The sequence below is a fragment of the Jaculus jaculus genome, chromosome 13, assembly GCF_020740685.1.
Source record: "Jaculus jaculus isolate mJacJac1 chromosome 13, mJacJac1.mat.Y.cur, whole genome shotgun sequence".
NCBI classification, from domain to species: domain Eukaryota; kingdom Metazoa; phylum Chordata; class Mammalia; order Rodentia; family Dipodidae; genus Jaculus; species Jaculus jaculus.
The window spans coordinates 73,923,658-73,940,375 of NC_059114.1; the positions used below are offsets into that span (position 1 = coordinate 73,923,658).

At 43.8% G+C, this 16,718-nt stretch overlaps 1 protein-coding gene across 2 annotated transcripts in view; it reads right to left on the minus strand.

The window, feature by feature from the left end:
- The window catches only part of Npr3 (natriuretic peptide receptor 3), a 76,027-nt gene that overhangs the window by 48,879 nt on the left and 10,430 nt on the right, over positions 1-16,718 (minus strand). For both annotated transcript variants that reach the window (XM_045133151.1, XM_045133150.1), the window contains exons 2-3: positions 14,551-14,673; positions 653-819 (exon numbers count right to left, since the gene is read on the minus strand). In XM_045133151.1, the coding sequence (XP_044989086.1) occupies positions 653-819; positions 14,551-14,665 (282 nt within the window). In that variant the 5' untranslated portion in view covers positions 14,666-14,673. The remainder of the gene's footprint in view (positions 1-652; positions 820-14,550; positions 14,674-16,718) is intronic.

Sequence of the window (16,718 nt, forward strand, 5' to 3'; positions counted from 1 at the left end):
AACCAAAACAGAAAAATAAAAATAAATAAATAAAAGCAAAGAGCCTTCTAAACGCAAAATATCTTCTGCCACCAAGCTTTGGAGAAATGAGTCGTGCAAAACTTGGGCATCCTTTCAACCCCTTTCTACCCTCAACACACTTCTAGCTGAATAGTTGATGGAAGTCTACAGACATTCTGCTCAGCGTGATATGTCCCCACAAAAAAAAAAAAAAAAAAAAAGGTGGTTATTGGTTATTCCTTCCTGCAACCATTGAAAAAGTGAAATGTAAGTAAAGGACAGAAATGATGAAGAGATGACGGGGGATGGAAGAAGGAAATGTAGCCAGGAAAGAAAAGAAAACAAGGCCAGGTGTGGTGGCGCACGCCTTTAATCCCAGCACTCAGGAGGCAGAGGTAGGAGGATCGCCGTGAGTTCGAGGCCACCCTGAGACTCCATAGTGAATTCCAAGTCAGCCTAGGCTAGAGTGAGACCCTACCTCGAAAAACCAAAAAAAAAAAAAGAAGAAGAAAAAACAGACAAGGCAACAGTGACGTTAAATCTGGACTCAGAATGTTGGAATGGTTCAGAAGGGGACACTTGGTCACGTCTGATTTAATTAGGAGAGTGTTTGCAGGATGCTGACGGGCTAGGCTCGACATCAAGCACTTACGTAATCCTCCTTGTTGAGCCCTTGTTTCTCCACAGAACTTTTCACCTCCATGGAAAACTTCTCAAACTCGGGTTTCACGGTCCTCAGGAGAGTGACTGTTTGCAGGGATGAGTATGCTTCCTTGGCCTCAAGGTCATGCTTGTCTCCTCTCTTCCATGAGCCGTCTCCTATGGGAGGAATAAAACTATTTATGAGCTGGGTGTGGTGGTGCACGCCTTTAATCCCAGCACTCGGGAGGCAGAGGTAGGAGGATCGCCGTGAGTTCGAGGCCACCCTGAGACTACATAGTGAATTCCAGGTCAGCCTGGACTAGAGTAAGACCCTGCCTCGAATAAAAAACAAAGCAATAACAACAAAAAAATATAAATTTATGATTCCAAGCCAAGCACCCTAAGATAGCCATTCTCTCGTTTCAACTGGGATGCATCTCTACATGGTATTTCTAGCAGCCAGGGTAAGAGGTATTATCATTGTTTTGTGTTTGGCTATAATGTGACAATGTGAAAATCATTAAAGGAGAAGACACGTTAGACACATGGTCCTTTGAAGTGTGAAAGACAAGCTCTGTTGATGTAATTAACTTATAATAACCATGTAACTGCAATTTTTCACACACACACCCCCCAAGAACTGCAGTACTGTAGGAATAAGAAGCAAGTCTTTGTTCCTTTCCATTCATACTGATTTTTAGTGGCTTCAGTCAACTGGGACAATGAACCAAGTAAACCTGATGTTAGGTAGTGTGCCTGGGTATAGCCAGGCACAACAATGGAGTTGCACAAATATAACAAAGTTAGCACCATTGCAAAACAAAAGTTTGAGTTATTGATGTTTCTTGTGCCTCTCCAAAGTGAAAAGTAAGCTAGGTGACCTGGGGGGTTGTGTCTCCACAGTGCTGACATCATCACCAAAATTATTCACTGGATGATGCTAATCAGTGTCTGTGTTTGAACACACATCGTGAAAAAAGGTCTGTATATGGAGGATTTTATATGTATGAACTCATTTAAAGCTGAGGAGACCCTTTCTATCTGACATGAGGAGACTGAGGCACTGGAAGGCAAGATAGTCAGTCTGCTGCTTCAAAGCTCCCGCCTCGCAAAAGCAAAGTCAAATTACAAGGTAAGAATCTTTTTTTTTTTTTTAATTCCAGTGTTAAGAAGACATGCAGACCAACACAGAGAAAAATCAACACCTACCAAATCAGAGAGCCAGAGCCCCAGAGGCCCCCAACACCTCATCACTGAAGCAGACCAAAAATGAACCCAACATGGCTCAGGAAAATTTTGCGGAAGAGCGGGCGGAAAGGATGTCAGAGCCACACGTTGGGTCTTGATATGCAGAGACATTTATCGTACCAATAACTGTGGGCTAAGCCCACAATACACGACCCATTTACATCAACAAGGATGGGCCAATGAGGAGGGGGGTAGGTCACGGATGAGCGTAATTATAGTACCAAACTACCTGTACTTGCAGAATAGAAAACTAATTTTAAAAAAATTCAACAAAAATAAATATAATGCCAGATGCAAAACATTTTAATAAAGTGTTTGAAAAATTTTTTTAAAAAAGAAAGAAAACATGCAGCCTGTTGGGCTCCAAAGCCAAGGGGGCCAGTTAGCTTCTGACTCCAAGCTGTTGTTTCTGAGAAGCACCATCATGAACCTGGAACTCTGAAAACTCGGGGTGTCCAGCCTCAGAATCATCATCATGAACCTGGAACTCTCTGAAAACTCAGGGTGTCCAGCCTCAGAATCATCATCATGAACCTGGAGCTCTCTGAAAACACGGGGTGTCCAGCCTCAGAATCATCATCATGAACCTGGAACTCTGAAAACTCGGGGTGTTCAGCCTCAGAATCAAATCATTAACCTGGAGCTCTCTGAAAACATAAGGTGTCCAGCCTCAGAATCAAATCATGAACCTGGAGCTCTCTGAAAACTTGGGGTGTCCAGCCTCAGAATCATCATGAACCTGGAGCTCTCTGAAAGCACAGGGTGTCCAGCCTCAGAATCATCATCATGAACCTGAGCTCTCTGAAAACTCGGGGTGTCCAAGCCTCTAAGGCACCAATCGAGTCATTTGTGCATATGGAGCCCCAGTTCACAACAGCTCAGGGACAAGGGGGCCTCTAGATGCACATCCAGGTCTGTGGCACTCTCTCTGCTCTTGCAGAAGCTCAGTAAAGGGCTGGAGAGATGGCTTAGCAGTTAAGGCATTTGCCTGCAAAGCCAAAGGACCCAGGTTTGACTCCCCAGTACCCATGTAAGCCAGATGCACAAAGGGGGCACATGCATCTGGAGTTTGTTTGCAGCGGTTGGAGGCCCTGGCATGCCCATTCTCTCTCTCTACCTCCTCTTTCTGTATCTCTTTCTCTCCCTCCCTCTCTCTCTCTCATAAATATATATATATATATATATGTATATATATATATATATATATTTTTTTTTTTTTTTTTTGGTTTTTTGAGGTATGGTCTCACTCTAGCCCAGGCTGACCTGGAATTCACTATGTAGTCTCAGACTGGCCTCAAACTCACGGCGATCCTCCTACCTCTGCCTCCCAAGTGCTGGGATTAAAGGCGTGCATCACCACGCCTGGCCCAAAATAAAAATACTTTAAAAGAAGTTCAGTAAAGACCTGATGGCTCTGGAATTTCTATCACAATTTGAGTTCAATATGTTACATGCACGGTTCTATGACAGCCATGGCAGGCATCATAAAGGTTTTGAACAGTCTCCATCAACTTCGGGAGGGAGACGTAGAGTCAGGCACTTGAGCCACTGAAGTTCTCTCAGGAGAGGACTAAGCCCACAGTGGTACTGGAGCACAGAGAAGCAATGCAGAGAGGGAAAGAGGGGGCGGTGAGCTCTGATGAGAGGGAGGTCTCATGTGAATACAAGGCATTAGCCTGGTCCTAAATGTGTAAATAGGATCTTAACAGGAAGAGAGGAAGGTGGAAAGGCATGCCCGGCAACATCCACATCACAAGCCAAGGTGCAAATAAGTATGGCATCCAGCAGGCTTCAGTCTGGAGGATGAGAACAGGCAGAGGCAAAGAATGTGTCTGTAGAAGCATCTAGATTATCAAAGGACAAATGATGACAGCCGCTTGTTAATTGCTACTGTGTTCCAGGAGCCTTTAAAAGATAAGGTTGGGAGTGGTGGCGCACGCCTTTAATCCCAGCACTCGGGAGGCAGAGGTAGGAGGATCGCCATGAGTGTTCAAAGCCACCCTGAGACTACATAGTGAATTCCATGTCAGCCTGGGCTACAGCAAGACCCTACCTCAATAAACCCCCAAAAAAATGGGGGGGCGCTGGAGAGATGGTTTAGCAGTCAAGGTGCTTGCCTGTAAAGCCAAAGGACCTCAGTGCAATTCCCCAGGACCCATGTAAGCCAGATGTACAAGATGGCGCATGCATCTGGAGTTTGTTGCAGTGGCTGAAAGCCCTGGCGTGCCCATTCTCTTCCTTTCTCTCCTCTCCCTCTTTCCCTCTCTCACATAAATAAATAAAAATTGAAAAAAATAGAAAAGATACATTAGACAGAGCCAAAGACAGACTTCACCTAGGACTAGATCTGTGCTCAATGAGCACATGATTAAATTTCAAGCCACCAAAAAATATTTGACAAATTCTCTTCCTTCTCTCCTCCCTTTCTCCAGTGAATCCTCCCAAACTGTATGAAGGCCACAACCTGAGTGAAGCCATGCCCAGTAAACCCAGCAGGCCACTCAGTCCCCAAGACTCAGGCAACACAGTATTCATGGGCCAGGGAGATCCCAAATACTTAAAAGTTCTCCTATTTGTGGTGGTTTGAATGAGGTGTCCCCCATAAATCCATGTGTTCTCAATGCTTGATCCCCAGCTGGTGGAGAAAATATGCTTATGGGTGTTATAGCCAGCTTGCCCTTGCCAGTGTTTGGTACACTCTATTGTTGCTATTGTCCAATGGATGGCCAGGAGGTAGTGTCCACCCTCTGCTCATGTCCCATTTTCCCTGCCATCATGTGGCTTCCCCTCGAGTCTATAAGCCAAAATCCACCCTTTCCTCCCATCAGCTACTTTGGCTCAGGTGTTTTATCCAGCCACCAGAAGGTAATGCAACATCACCTCCTACAGATATGCAGTAAGTATTTATTGACTCATTTTCAGTAGAATCAAGGTATCAAGACACAGCAGAGGTGGGGGACATTGCACTGGGAAAGAACATTTGCCTACCACACATAAGGCCCTGAGTTTGAGCCCCAGACTAAAAAAAAATAATAAAATACCTCAGCAGAAATGGTGCTTCTTAAGCAACAAAAATACAAGATTTTCAGCACTGGGAAAGAGTTCAGTTCTCTCCAGGGGCTTAAGATGGGAAACGCTTAACCCTACAGGGTGTGTGTTTGTAATTATAAAATACATGTAGCAATGGAATAGCAAGTACCTCAGTTACTGAAATGAGAAAAAAAAACTTTTTGAAAATAAATGAAATCTAGGCTAATAAATCCATCTATTATAGCCTGCTGGATAAAATTTTGGAGGGATTTTTTTTTTTGAGGTAGGGTCTCACTCTAGCCCATGCTGACCTGGAATTCACTATGTAGTCTCAGGGTGGTCTCTAACTCACAGGGATCCTCCTACCTCTGCTAGGATTAAAGGCACATGCCACCTCACCCAACTGGAGTTTTGTCTTATTGAGAAAAAAAAAAAATAGACATGTTAATCTTAATAAATTTCAGTCAATCTAAAAAGTTATCTATCACAACCACAACTTCCTGATTTGTGGGCATTTCGGACTGTGATGGGTCACTAACATCTCCCACATTGGGGCTGTTAAAAGGAGGAAAGCAAAGATCGAATTGTCATGGTGTCCCATGGGCGAAGAGAAATTTAAGTCAGCAGACAGCTAGGTGCCTCTGGAGATTTATGAGCAGACCAGAAGAGCGACATGATGAGGCTCATACCCTGGGAAATAGCCGCGGATTAGAGTGGGGAGACGCTGAGCTTTCGCAGCCACAGTAATCCAGGCAAGAGGTTATGAAAGGCCATGTGTGGGAACTCACATACCAAAAAAACAAAAAGCGGTTCTCTAGGTGATTAACTCATGAGGAACTTTCCTCTTTTTTCTTCTTTTCTTTTCCTTTTTACATTTGCATGAATATGGCTAATTTTTAAATTATTTTTAAGAACTTTATAATATGAGCATATTACATAGTATTCATATTCCAATTGACTTATACTCTTTTTTTTTTTTTTTTTTTGTCTATTCATCTGAGGTAGGGTCTCGCTCTAGCCCAGGCTGACCTGAAATGCACTATGTAGTCTCAAGATGGCCTTGAACTCACAGCATTTCTCCTACCTCTGCCTCCTGAGTGCTGGGATTAAAAAGGAGTGTGCCACTACACCTGGCTATTGGGTATATTCTTATACCCTTTCCCTCCCACACCCAAACTTTTTTTTTTAATTTTTTTAATTTTATTTTTTATTTGAGAGCGACAGACACAGAGAGAAAGACAGATAAAGGGGAAGAGAGAGAATGGGTGCGCCAGGGCTTCCAGCCTCTGCAAACGAACCCCAGACATGTGCGCCCCCCTGTGCATCTGGCTAACGTGGGACCTGGGGAACCAAGCCTCGAACCAGGGTCCTTCGGCTTCAGAGGCAAGAGCTTAACTGCTAAGCCATCTCTCCAGCCCCAAACTTTTTAATAATACACATTTTCTACTTCTAGAATGTAGAAAATGAAACAAGAAGACTATACAAGAGGATCTCCAACCATAGCAGCTGTGGAGGGGTGGTCCACAGAGGGGAAGGTGCAACCCAGATAATGCCAAGGAAAAGAGGAGATGGGGTGATCGTGACAAGAACCAGCAGAGTGAAGACGGCAAGAGGTGGATGAAACAACAGTTTCACTTAGGATCGCCGTAAGTTTACAGTGAGTGCTGAATGCCCAATGATACCAGCAGGCTGGCATTGGAAAAGAGGTCTGAATGTTAGTTATCTTTTTCCTCAATTTCTTAGTGGACACTGACCTGTAACCCCCACTTCCAGCTTAGGCCTACCATCCACAATGAGCTTTTGATCAGAGAAACCTACAAGGTTTCCAAAAACAATGACAGACTTCTGTCAGAGTACTTGATGACCCACCAAAGGCCAGTGGTAAGACCCTATTGCTGAAGACTCCATACACAGCTGACGCGTAAAATGGAATGACATGGCTGGAAGCCAGGAGAGAGTCAGTCCCCAGACAGTCAGCGTGTCTAGTGCCAGAAGGCGCTACATAGGCGACTGGGGGAAATGACCAAGATCTGTCCAAGCAACACACTATTTAACCTAATTAGCAACAAATAACCGGATGTGATGCCCACACAAGTGCAATAGTGGTACACAGCCATGGTGAGGAATCAATTGCTCTTGATTTGGCTAACTGATCCACTCAGTGGTACTAGACCCATAGCTGGAGCTGGGAAACAAGTCAGAACCATACCCAAACACAAGCCCACTCTACAATATCAAGCTACCATCAATCACGGGGTATTAGAGGGCCTAAACCTACCATACTGTCCATCAAAAAAGTAAGTGTTATCTCAATTTTCTGGGTGCTAACTTACTCTCCGTTGGAGAATCTGCTTCTCTTTTCCAGATACATGCAGATCCTAAGAAGAGAGCTGCCCCAACATACCTCAACTGAAACTAAGGACAACTGGTGAAATAAGCAAGGGTGATGTTTTCCTGTGAACCGGATACCAGCACAAAGGGGAAGGAGATCAACGCAGAGAAAAATCAACTCCTACCAAATCAGAGAGCCAGAGCCTCAGAGGCCCCCAACACCTCAGCACTGAATCAGACCAAAAATGAACCCAACATGGCTCAGGGAAATCTTGCGGAAGAGGGGGCGGAAAGAATGTCAGAGTCACATGTTGGGTCATGATTTGCACAGACATTTATCATACCAATAACTGGGGGCTAACTCCACAATGCACGACCCATTTTCATTAACAAGGAGGGTCTAATGGGAGGGGGTAGATCACAGATGAGCCTAAATAATGGTACCAAACTGCCTGTATTTACTGAAAAGAAAACTAATAAATTAAATTTAAAAAAGAGAAAAAAGAAAAGAGGTCTGAAGCTGGACAGTAAGGGCTAGAGGGGAACTTGGGGTCACTTTTGCACCACTCAGTATGAAAGGATGCGTGCCCTGAAGAAGGGAGTCAGATAGAGAAGGAAGGAGGAGCACAGGCGCTGTTTTATCTGGCACGAGAAGTGACAGAAGACTCAGAGAGGTTAACAGAGAACCAGGAGAGCACTGTGCCATCAAAGCTGGAGCACAGGGTTTCCAGGAAAGGGGGGACAGAGACTCTCCTTGGCCCCTCTAAAAAAAGCTACGTACATCATCTAATTAGCAGCCGTCGCCCACGTGTGTGACAATTTAAATTAACTACGAATTCAGTGCTTTTGTCACACCTGCCACATTGCAAGAACTCGGTAGCCATATGAGGCATGTAACTAGTGGCTACCATATTGGGCAATGCAAAATAGAATGTAGCCAGACGGACAGACAGACAACACCTGTCACCCAAGAACTCAGGAGGCTGAGGTAGGAGGATGACAAGGTTGAGGCCAAGTTGGACTATGAAAAAAAGACTATGTTGGAAGGAAGTGAGAGAAAACATAGACACCGCCACAGAAAGCTCCCTTTTGGGTTTGGAAGCGTAGTCCTGACTAACAAATTTGTCAGTAAGAGCCGGGCGTGGTGGCGCACGCCTTTAATCCCAGCACTCGGGAGGCAGAGGTAGGAGGATCGCCATGAGTTCAAGGCCACCGTGAGACTACAGTCAATTCCAGGTCAGCCTGGACCAGAGTGAGACCCTACCTCGAAAAAAAAAAAATTGTCAGTAAGTTCACTAAGGACCATTACAGAGAAGTAATGAGTTGTTTTTTTTTTAAGAACTCACGTATTTACGCGCATGTGTGTGCGTGTGTAGGGGATGTGCCAGAGTCTTTTACCACTCACTGTAAATGTGCACCAGAGAGATGCCTGTGCTACATTTTATCTGGTTTACTTGGATGTTGAGGAATCAAACCCAGGTCATAGGCATTGCAAGCAAGCACCTTTAACCACTGAGCTGTCTCCCCAGCTTTGGTGGTGGCTATTAATGTCATATAATTGTCTTGAGCAAAGAATTAAGAACAACAACAACAAAGAAAAAAAAAGGCTGCTAGTCTTTGCCACTGTTTCGAGGGGAAGAGAACCCAGGCTTGCCTTGCTTCGTTTGGTTTTAAATTTCACAGCATCCCAAGCTTGCACTGAGTGAGGAAATTCCAGAAAACTTGGCAGAGCATTTTGCTCAGTGCTCGTGTTCGGCAGTTCTGTGGCCACCAAGCTGGCGCCGGTGAATACTGCCCATGCTCAGGTAACTGTGCCATCCTGGCACTCCCAGCACTTAGAAGGACCGAGCACATAGTAGGCCTTCAGTATCTGTGACCTGAAGGAGGAATGGCGAGAGCAGATACATCAACCAGAAATGAATGCCTGCCACTCACCTGGGCTGTCTGTATGACATTGTGGATCATAACTCTGCTGGCCATTAAGCAGAAGAAAAAGCACTGGCCTTGCCTCACCCACTAAATCCTAATGTCCCATGGTGCATGGGTGAGGCTGGCCAGCTGTGCCCATCAGCACAGTATGTAGCTGCTCTGCCTATAGTATTGCATTCTTTCACTCTCATGGCAAGTCTAGGACAGGTGCACATCTCTATGTTCAGCTTTTACCTGGGTGCCAGAAATTTAACTCAGTTCCTCGTGCCTGTCCAGCAAGCACTTGACCAACTAAACCATCTATCTCCCCAGTCCCTTAAATCTCATTTTCAACCACTTTCATTTCCCCATGTTATGCAACAAACTCCTACTCTTAAAAAACTTTGGCAAGCGCATGCACCAGTGGTGGTGGCGCACGCCTTTAATCCCAGCACTCGGGAGGCAGAGGTAGGAGGATCACCGTGAGTTCGAGGCCACCCTGAGACTACATAGTGAATTCCAGGTCAGCCTGGGCTAGAGTGAGACCCTACCTCAAAAAATAAAAAAGAAAGAAAGGAAGGAAGGAAGGAAGGAAGGAAGGAAGGAAGGAAGGAGGGAGGGAGGGAGGGAGGGAGGGAGGGAGGGAGGGAGGGAGGGAGGGAGGGAGGGAGGGAAGAAAGAAAGAAAGAAAGAAAGAGGGAGGAAGAGAGGGAGGGAGGGAAGGAGAGAGGGAGGAAGGAAGGAAGGAAGGAAGGAAGGAAGGAAGGAAGGAAGGAAGGAAGGAAGGAAGGAAGGGAGGGAGGGAGGAAGGAAAGGGAACTAAGATTTAGGGGATATAAAATGGAAGTTTCTATCTCTCATGACACCATAAAACCCCATCCCTGCTCTGACCCCCACCTCCAGAATTCTTTCAGCTGAGAGGAAAAACCCGTTAATTTGTCTCAATCACTATAATTGGGGATCTTGGTTATGACCTCAGTGCATAATGCACACAGCTTCTTAGGACGGGCTAACTGAAAGTCAGTTCATGTGGTAACAGAATGCATAGCCTGAAATGTATACACAAAACGACCTCCACAATAATGTTTGACAGCATGTTAAAGTTCCACGTACAGTGGTCAACATAAATGGCTAATGTTTATTAAAAGGTGAGGTAATTTACATGCATTCCTCATTCATTGCTCAGCCAGATAGTCATAAGTACTATTATTATCATTAGAAGAAACAAGAGCTGTGGAGGATGCCAGGGTAAGTCACTTTGCAAGGGTTCAGGGTCAAGTTATTAACTCTTAGCCCTTACAGTGAAAAATGGAATGTGTTTCATTTCTCAGGCCAACTGACACCAGAGCCCAAAGTCTTAACAAATGCAATACAAAATATAAAATAAAAAAGTTGAATCAGAGCCATCAACTTGTCTCTGTGATTTGTACAAGACCATTTACAGTTAAATTTTTAAGAAGCATAAAACTAGATCCAAGGAAGTGTCAGAAAAAAAAAAAACTGCCTAACCATCACCAGCTATTAATAAGCCATAAGAGATACAATTTCCCATGCACTGCTGTGGAATGCAAAAGAGAACATATTACATCAGTAGTATTGTTGAAAATGAAAATGTGTCTTATCATGGGAAGATAACAGAAATTGATACCCACTCTACAAAATAATGGTCTCATCAAAAGTGTCATCAAAGTCAAAGCTAAATTGGGGAACCGTCACAAACCAAAAGAGATTAAGGAGATGCAACAATCCAATGCACTGTGGAGCCTGGGACTGGATTCAGGAAAGCACGAGAACATTGGAAGGAAGGGAGAAGGCAGGGTCCAGATAAACCTGACATGGAGTTTATAGTATTGTAATAATGTTGATTTTCTTGCTTTGATCATTTTACTTTGATTATTTAAGTTATCAACATCGGAAGAAGTTTGGTAAACATGTGCATGCAACTTTGTTATTTATGCAATTATTCTTTATGTCCAAAATTACTTCAAAATTAAAAGAAAAATAAACAATGAAATAAGTGTTTGGGGCTGGGGAGAAGGCTCAGAAGTTAAGGGTTTGCTTGCTTGTGAAATAGGTATTACAGCAATTACCTCTATCATAAAAGCAGGTATTTCTGTACCTCAGAGATTATTAAACTATTCCTACTGCATAGTAACTGTTCTAGGACATGGAAAACGATGGAAAGCGTCCTAATTCACTACATAAAGCTTATGTAAACCCAACGTTCACATACGGAACTACCATCTCAAGGCATGAAAACCGTTGTTCAAGTTCACCAATGATAAATTCAAAACTCCAAGTGAGACACCAAGAACCTAGACTCAGCAATGTATCTTTAAACTCGCCCTGGTCTCACTAACACTGTGAAGCTCGGTATTAGGAAATGTACTATTAAGAATGGGTAGGCTGGAGAGATGGCTTAGCGGTTAAGCGCTTGCCTGTGAAGCCTAAGGGCCCCGGTTCGAGGCTCGATTCCCCAGGACCCCCATTAGCCAGATGCACAAGGGGCGCACACGTCTGGAGTTCGTTTGCAGCGGCTGGAGGCCCTGGCGTGCCCATTCTCTCTCCCTCTCTCTGTCTGTCTGCCTCTTTCTCTCTCTGTCTGTCACTTTCAAATAAATAAGTAAAAATAGACAAAAAAATTTTAGAAAAAGAATGGGTCAATTATATTTGATAAAATGCAACTTTGCATGGGGGTTGTGGTTGTCAGTGGTTGGCTGGTTCTTCTCAGATAGGGTCTCGTTCAGAAGCCTAAGCTGGCTTGGAACTCACAGCACTCTCCCTCTGCTCCCCAAGTGTTGAGAATACAGGTGTAAGCTACAACACCAGCACCTACACACACACACACACACACACACACACACACACACACACACACACATTGGGGATTGAACCTAGGGTCTTATTTGTGCTTGGCAAGTGCTCTACCACTGAGCTATAGGAGAACACACAGCATGCCACATGGACACATGCATGTGTACTGCCCACACACAGACATACCACATTACATACAAAACACGCTAGGAACAACTTATTTAAAAAAATAGATAGTTGAAGCCAGATGTGGTGGCGCATGGTTTTGCTCCCAACACTCGGGAGGCAGAGGTAGGAGGATAGCTGTGAGTTCAAGGTCACCCTGAGACTACATAGTGAATTCCAGGTCAGTCTGGGCTACAGTGAAACCCTACCTCGAAAAACAAACAAACAAAAATAGATAGTTGAAAATAATTGATATTTGAGCCAAAAGTGGTGCCACACACCTGTAACCCCAGCACTTAGAATGTGAGGCAAGGAAAATCAGGAATTCAAGGCCAGTCTTGACTACTTAGCAAGTTCAAGGTTAACCTGGTTTCCATGAGCCCTGTCTCAAAAAAAAAAAAAAGAAAAAGAAAGGAAGGAAAGAAATAATGAAAGAAAGAAAAGTAGATGCTGTTTAAAGATGTCATGACAACTTACTAATTACTATGTAGTGATACTGTAGATAACTTTACTAAAAATATTTAATAAAAATATAGGCTGGAGGGATTGCTTAGTGGTTAGGGCACTTGCCTGTGAAGCCTAAGGACCCATGTTTGACTCTACAGGTCCCACATAAGCCAGATGCACAAGGTGACCCAAGTGCACAAGGTCACATATGTGCACAAGATGGCACATGGGTCTGAAATTCGACTGCAGTGGCTGGAGGCCCTGGTGCACCAACTCTCTCTCTCTCTCTCTCTCTCTCTCATAAAATATATATAATAAGGTATGATATTTCTAAGAATTAGCAATATATTTTTATCTGGGTAGGAGAATTATGACTTATTTTCTTCCTCTTACCTTTCTAGATTTTCCAAAATGTTTACAGTGCTTAGGTATTGTAATTAACAGAGAAAGGCAGTACAGGTTTTATCTGTGAGAGAAATGCCAGCGACTAACATTTGCATTAGGCACTAGATGTGTAATGTGTGTAAATACACAGGGTAAGTGCGTTGCTTATTTATAATATGCCCATTCATGTGCAATGCCTATGAATCCTATGTTTTCAGCTTCTACCTTGGAAACCTGAGAGCAAACATATTCATTTTCACCAGCTTCAACTCCTAGATCACAGCACTTGATACTGCAGCCAACAATGATCCTAGGTCAGGAGGTGAGAACAGCACTCTTCTTGAGAAAACAGAGGGGGAGAGACTGTTGTGGAAGCAAGGAACGCAAAATGCTGCGTTTCTCCTGCAATTTTCATACCTTTTCTCTAGCCCCATGAGAAGTATGTGAAATTTACTTTATATCTATAATGACCTGCTGCTTAAAGGAGCTAGGATATCAGGGCAGGAAACAGGGGGAAATGTTTTAAAGCTTGTATCCTGCCTAACAATATGTCATCAGCAAGAACTCAGAAGTGGAATTTGGCACAAACATGCCATCTGCCATCTGCATACTCAGCCTTGAGCAGCCAGCATGAGACTTGGGAAAATGTCCCGTAGCCCTAACGTGTCTACCTCAGAGAATCCTAATCACATGAGGGGTAAAATGCCTTATAATTGTGATTATGGTGAGCTCCTTAAACACGTCCATCACATGGGCCTTGGGGATTTCCTGGATCCATTTTAAAGAATCAACTATTATTTCACCTATAACTTACTAGTACCTGAAATTCTATATAAGAGAGGCTTAACATGTCAGAAGCTAGAAGGAAGGGAACTGGGGACAGTCAAATTACAACTCATTACAAACGTGTGTGGAGTGCATATGTATGTATGCACATACTACGTATTACCAAAATAAAAGTTTTAAGAGGGCTAGAGAGATGGCTTAGCGGTTAAGGTGTTTGCCTGCAAAGCCTAAGGACCCAGGTTTGATTCCCCAGAACCCATGTAAGCCCATGGTGGCACATGCCTCTAGAGTTCATTTGCATTGGCTGAACGTAGTGCAGCCTTTCTTTCTCTCTCTCATAAATAATTTTTTTAAAGTTTTATGAAACTATATGTTGTGACATAGCTTGATAAATTCTTTTCTATTATATTATATTCTGGTCTATTTATTCTGCCTAAAATCCTACCCAAATTTTGCCAAAGTGATTCTGACAGTCCACCATGACAATAGTGTCCTGATATTGGCAAAACACTGGGCAAGGAGTGCTTGGGGCCGGCATTTACGGTCCTGTGAAGTGCAGGAATGGGATATGCTGAACCCCAAGTACGTGGTGTCACTTTGCTCCCATTGAGTTCTCAGAGAAAAGCTTGAGCAATTACGAGATATGGTAAGAGTGCTCTGAGTCACGAATTTCCAAAATCACGTGTGATCTCTGGAATAATGGACATCATATCTACAGACCCCCCTCTCCTGCTTAGCCCAGCCCCGCCCCATTTCCGGCACGTGAGAAGAAGTGGGGAGGCAGGAAGCAGTTACCATAGGAAGAGCTGTTGAAGAGCTCAATGTTGAAGAAAGCGTAGTCTCCGTTGGTCATGCCATGTCTGTGCACTGCCAACATGATGCTCCGGATGGTGTCACCGCTGGCACACATGATCACCACTGGGAAGAGGAACAGAGAGCACGTGAGACCCCAGCACAGCAGCCAGCGAGAAACCGAAACCAGCTGTGGAAAACGGACATGGGGTGGGAACCTCATGGAGTCCTGAAGCATTTCTTCAGAAACTACTGATCCTGGGGATCCTCACTTACACACAGGGGACATGTTCCCAGAACCGGGGACCTGGGAAGAGAACTGAAACCCATGTATACCACGGTTTTCCCTAAACGCACATACATATGATAAAGCTTAACGTATAAGTTAGATTGACAATAAAAACCAAAACTAAAATACAGCGATTATAGCAATATACTAAAACGGAAGTCATTTAAAACTTATGAAATGCTACTTGTGGGATATTTGCATTTAATATTTTAAGGCAACAGTTGACTGTGTGTGACTGAAACCCTAGAAAAATGAAACCACATGGACTCTTGCAATCGTAAAAGGGAAAGTCAGTATTTTTATGTGGCTCAGCAGACACCACCATAACCAAGTGCTAGGAGTCAACATCGCCATGGAAACGAAGACTCACCGCCCTTCTGATGTGATGAACACACAGAGGATCAGAGGCGTCCAAATGGTCAGCCTGCATCTATCTAGTCCAAGGAAACAGCTCCCAACCCAACTTAGAGGACATTAGGATAATTGTTCTGTGCTCTTCAAAAAAACTGAGCTCATGAAAAGCGAGGACAGGTTCTCAGGATGTGCTAGGAAGGCTTAAAAGAAAACTTGAAAGCAATACTTGTAATTCATAAGTGAAAGTTTTCTGTAGAAGATATAATTGAGACAGATGATGAGATTTGACTAAGGTCTATAAACTTAGTAGTGGAGTGTGGTTTCATTAAAGCTCTTGCTTTTCATGACTATACTACAGATCTATCAATTAGCAGCCTTTTCCTCACATGTTTAGAGGCAGCTAGAGATATCATGCATTTGGTAGAATGCTTCCCTGGCATGCTGGAGGTCCTGGGTTCAAGCCATAGCATTGAATAAAACTGGGTGTGGGGGCTGGGCATGGTGGTACACGCCTTTAATCCCAGCACCAGGGAAGCAGAGGTAGGAGGATCACCATGAGTTTGAGGCCATCCTGAGACTATATAGTGAATTCTAGGTCAGCCTGAGCTAAAGTGAAACACTACCTCAACAACAACAAAAAAAAAAAAAAACTGGGTGTGGGGCTGGAGAGATGGCTTAGTGGTTAAGGTGCTTGTCTGTGAAACCTAAGGACACATGTTCGACTCTCCAGGTCCCACTTAAATCAGACACACAATGCCACAGCATACAATGTTACACATATGCACAAAGGGGCTCATGTATCCGGAGTTTGATTGCAGTGGCTAGAGACCCTGGTGTGCCAATTCTCTCTCTCTCTTTGTCTCACACACACACACACACCAACACAGACACAAACACACACAAAAGGACAGTCTGTTGGGCTTGCCTCAAAAAAAAAAAAAAAAAAACTGGGTGTGGTAGTACACACCTATACACCCAGAACTTGGGAGGTAGAGGCAGAAGGATCAGAAGTTCAAGGTCCTCAGCTATACAGTGAGTTCAAGGTCAACCTAGACTACATAAGGTTCTCTTAAAAAATATACATGATAGATGATAGATAAGTAAATGATAGATAGATAGATAGATAGATAGATAGATAGATAGATAGATAGATAGATGGATGGATGGATGGATGGATGGATGGATGGATGGATAGATAGATAGATAGATAGATAGATAGATAGATAGATAGATAGATAGATAGGAGCAGAGGAGACAAGAGAGAAGAAATTTAAAATATTAAGGCAAATATGACAAAATATTAACACGTGGTGAAAATTGGGTGGAGGCTATAATATAAAACAGGGAGAACTGGCTGTGGTGGCTCATATCTTTAATCCCAGCACATGAGAATCTGAGGCAGGAGGATTGTCATGAGCACAAGGTCAACCTAGGCTACATAGTGACAGATTCGGGCCAACCTGGGTCTTGGTGTGAAACCCTGTCTTGAAAAGGAAAGAAAGAGAGAGAGAAGGAAGGAGGGAAGGAG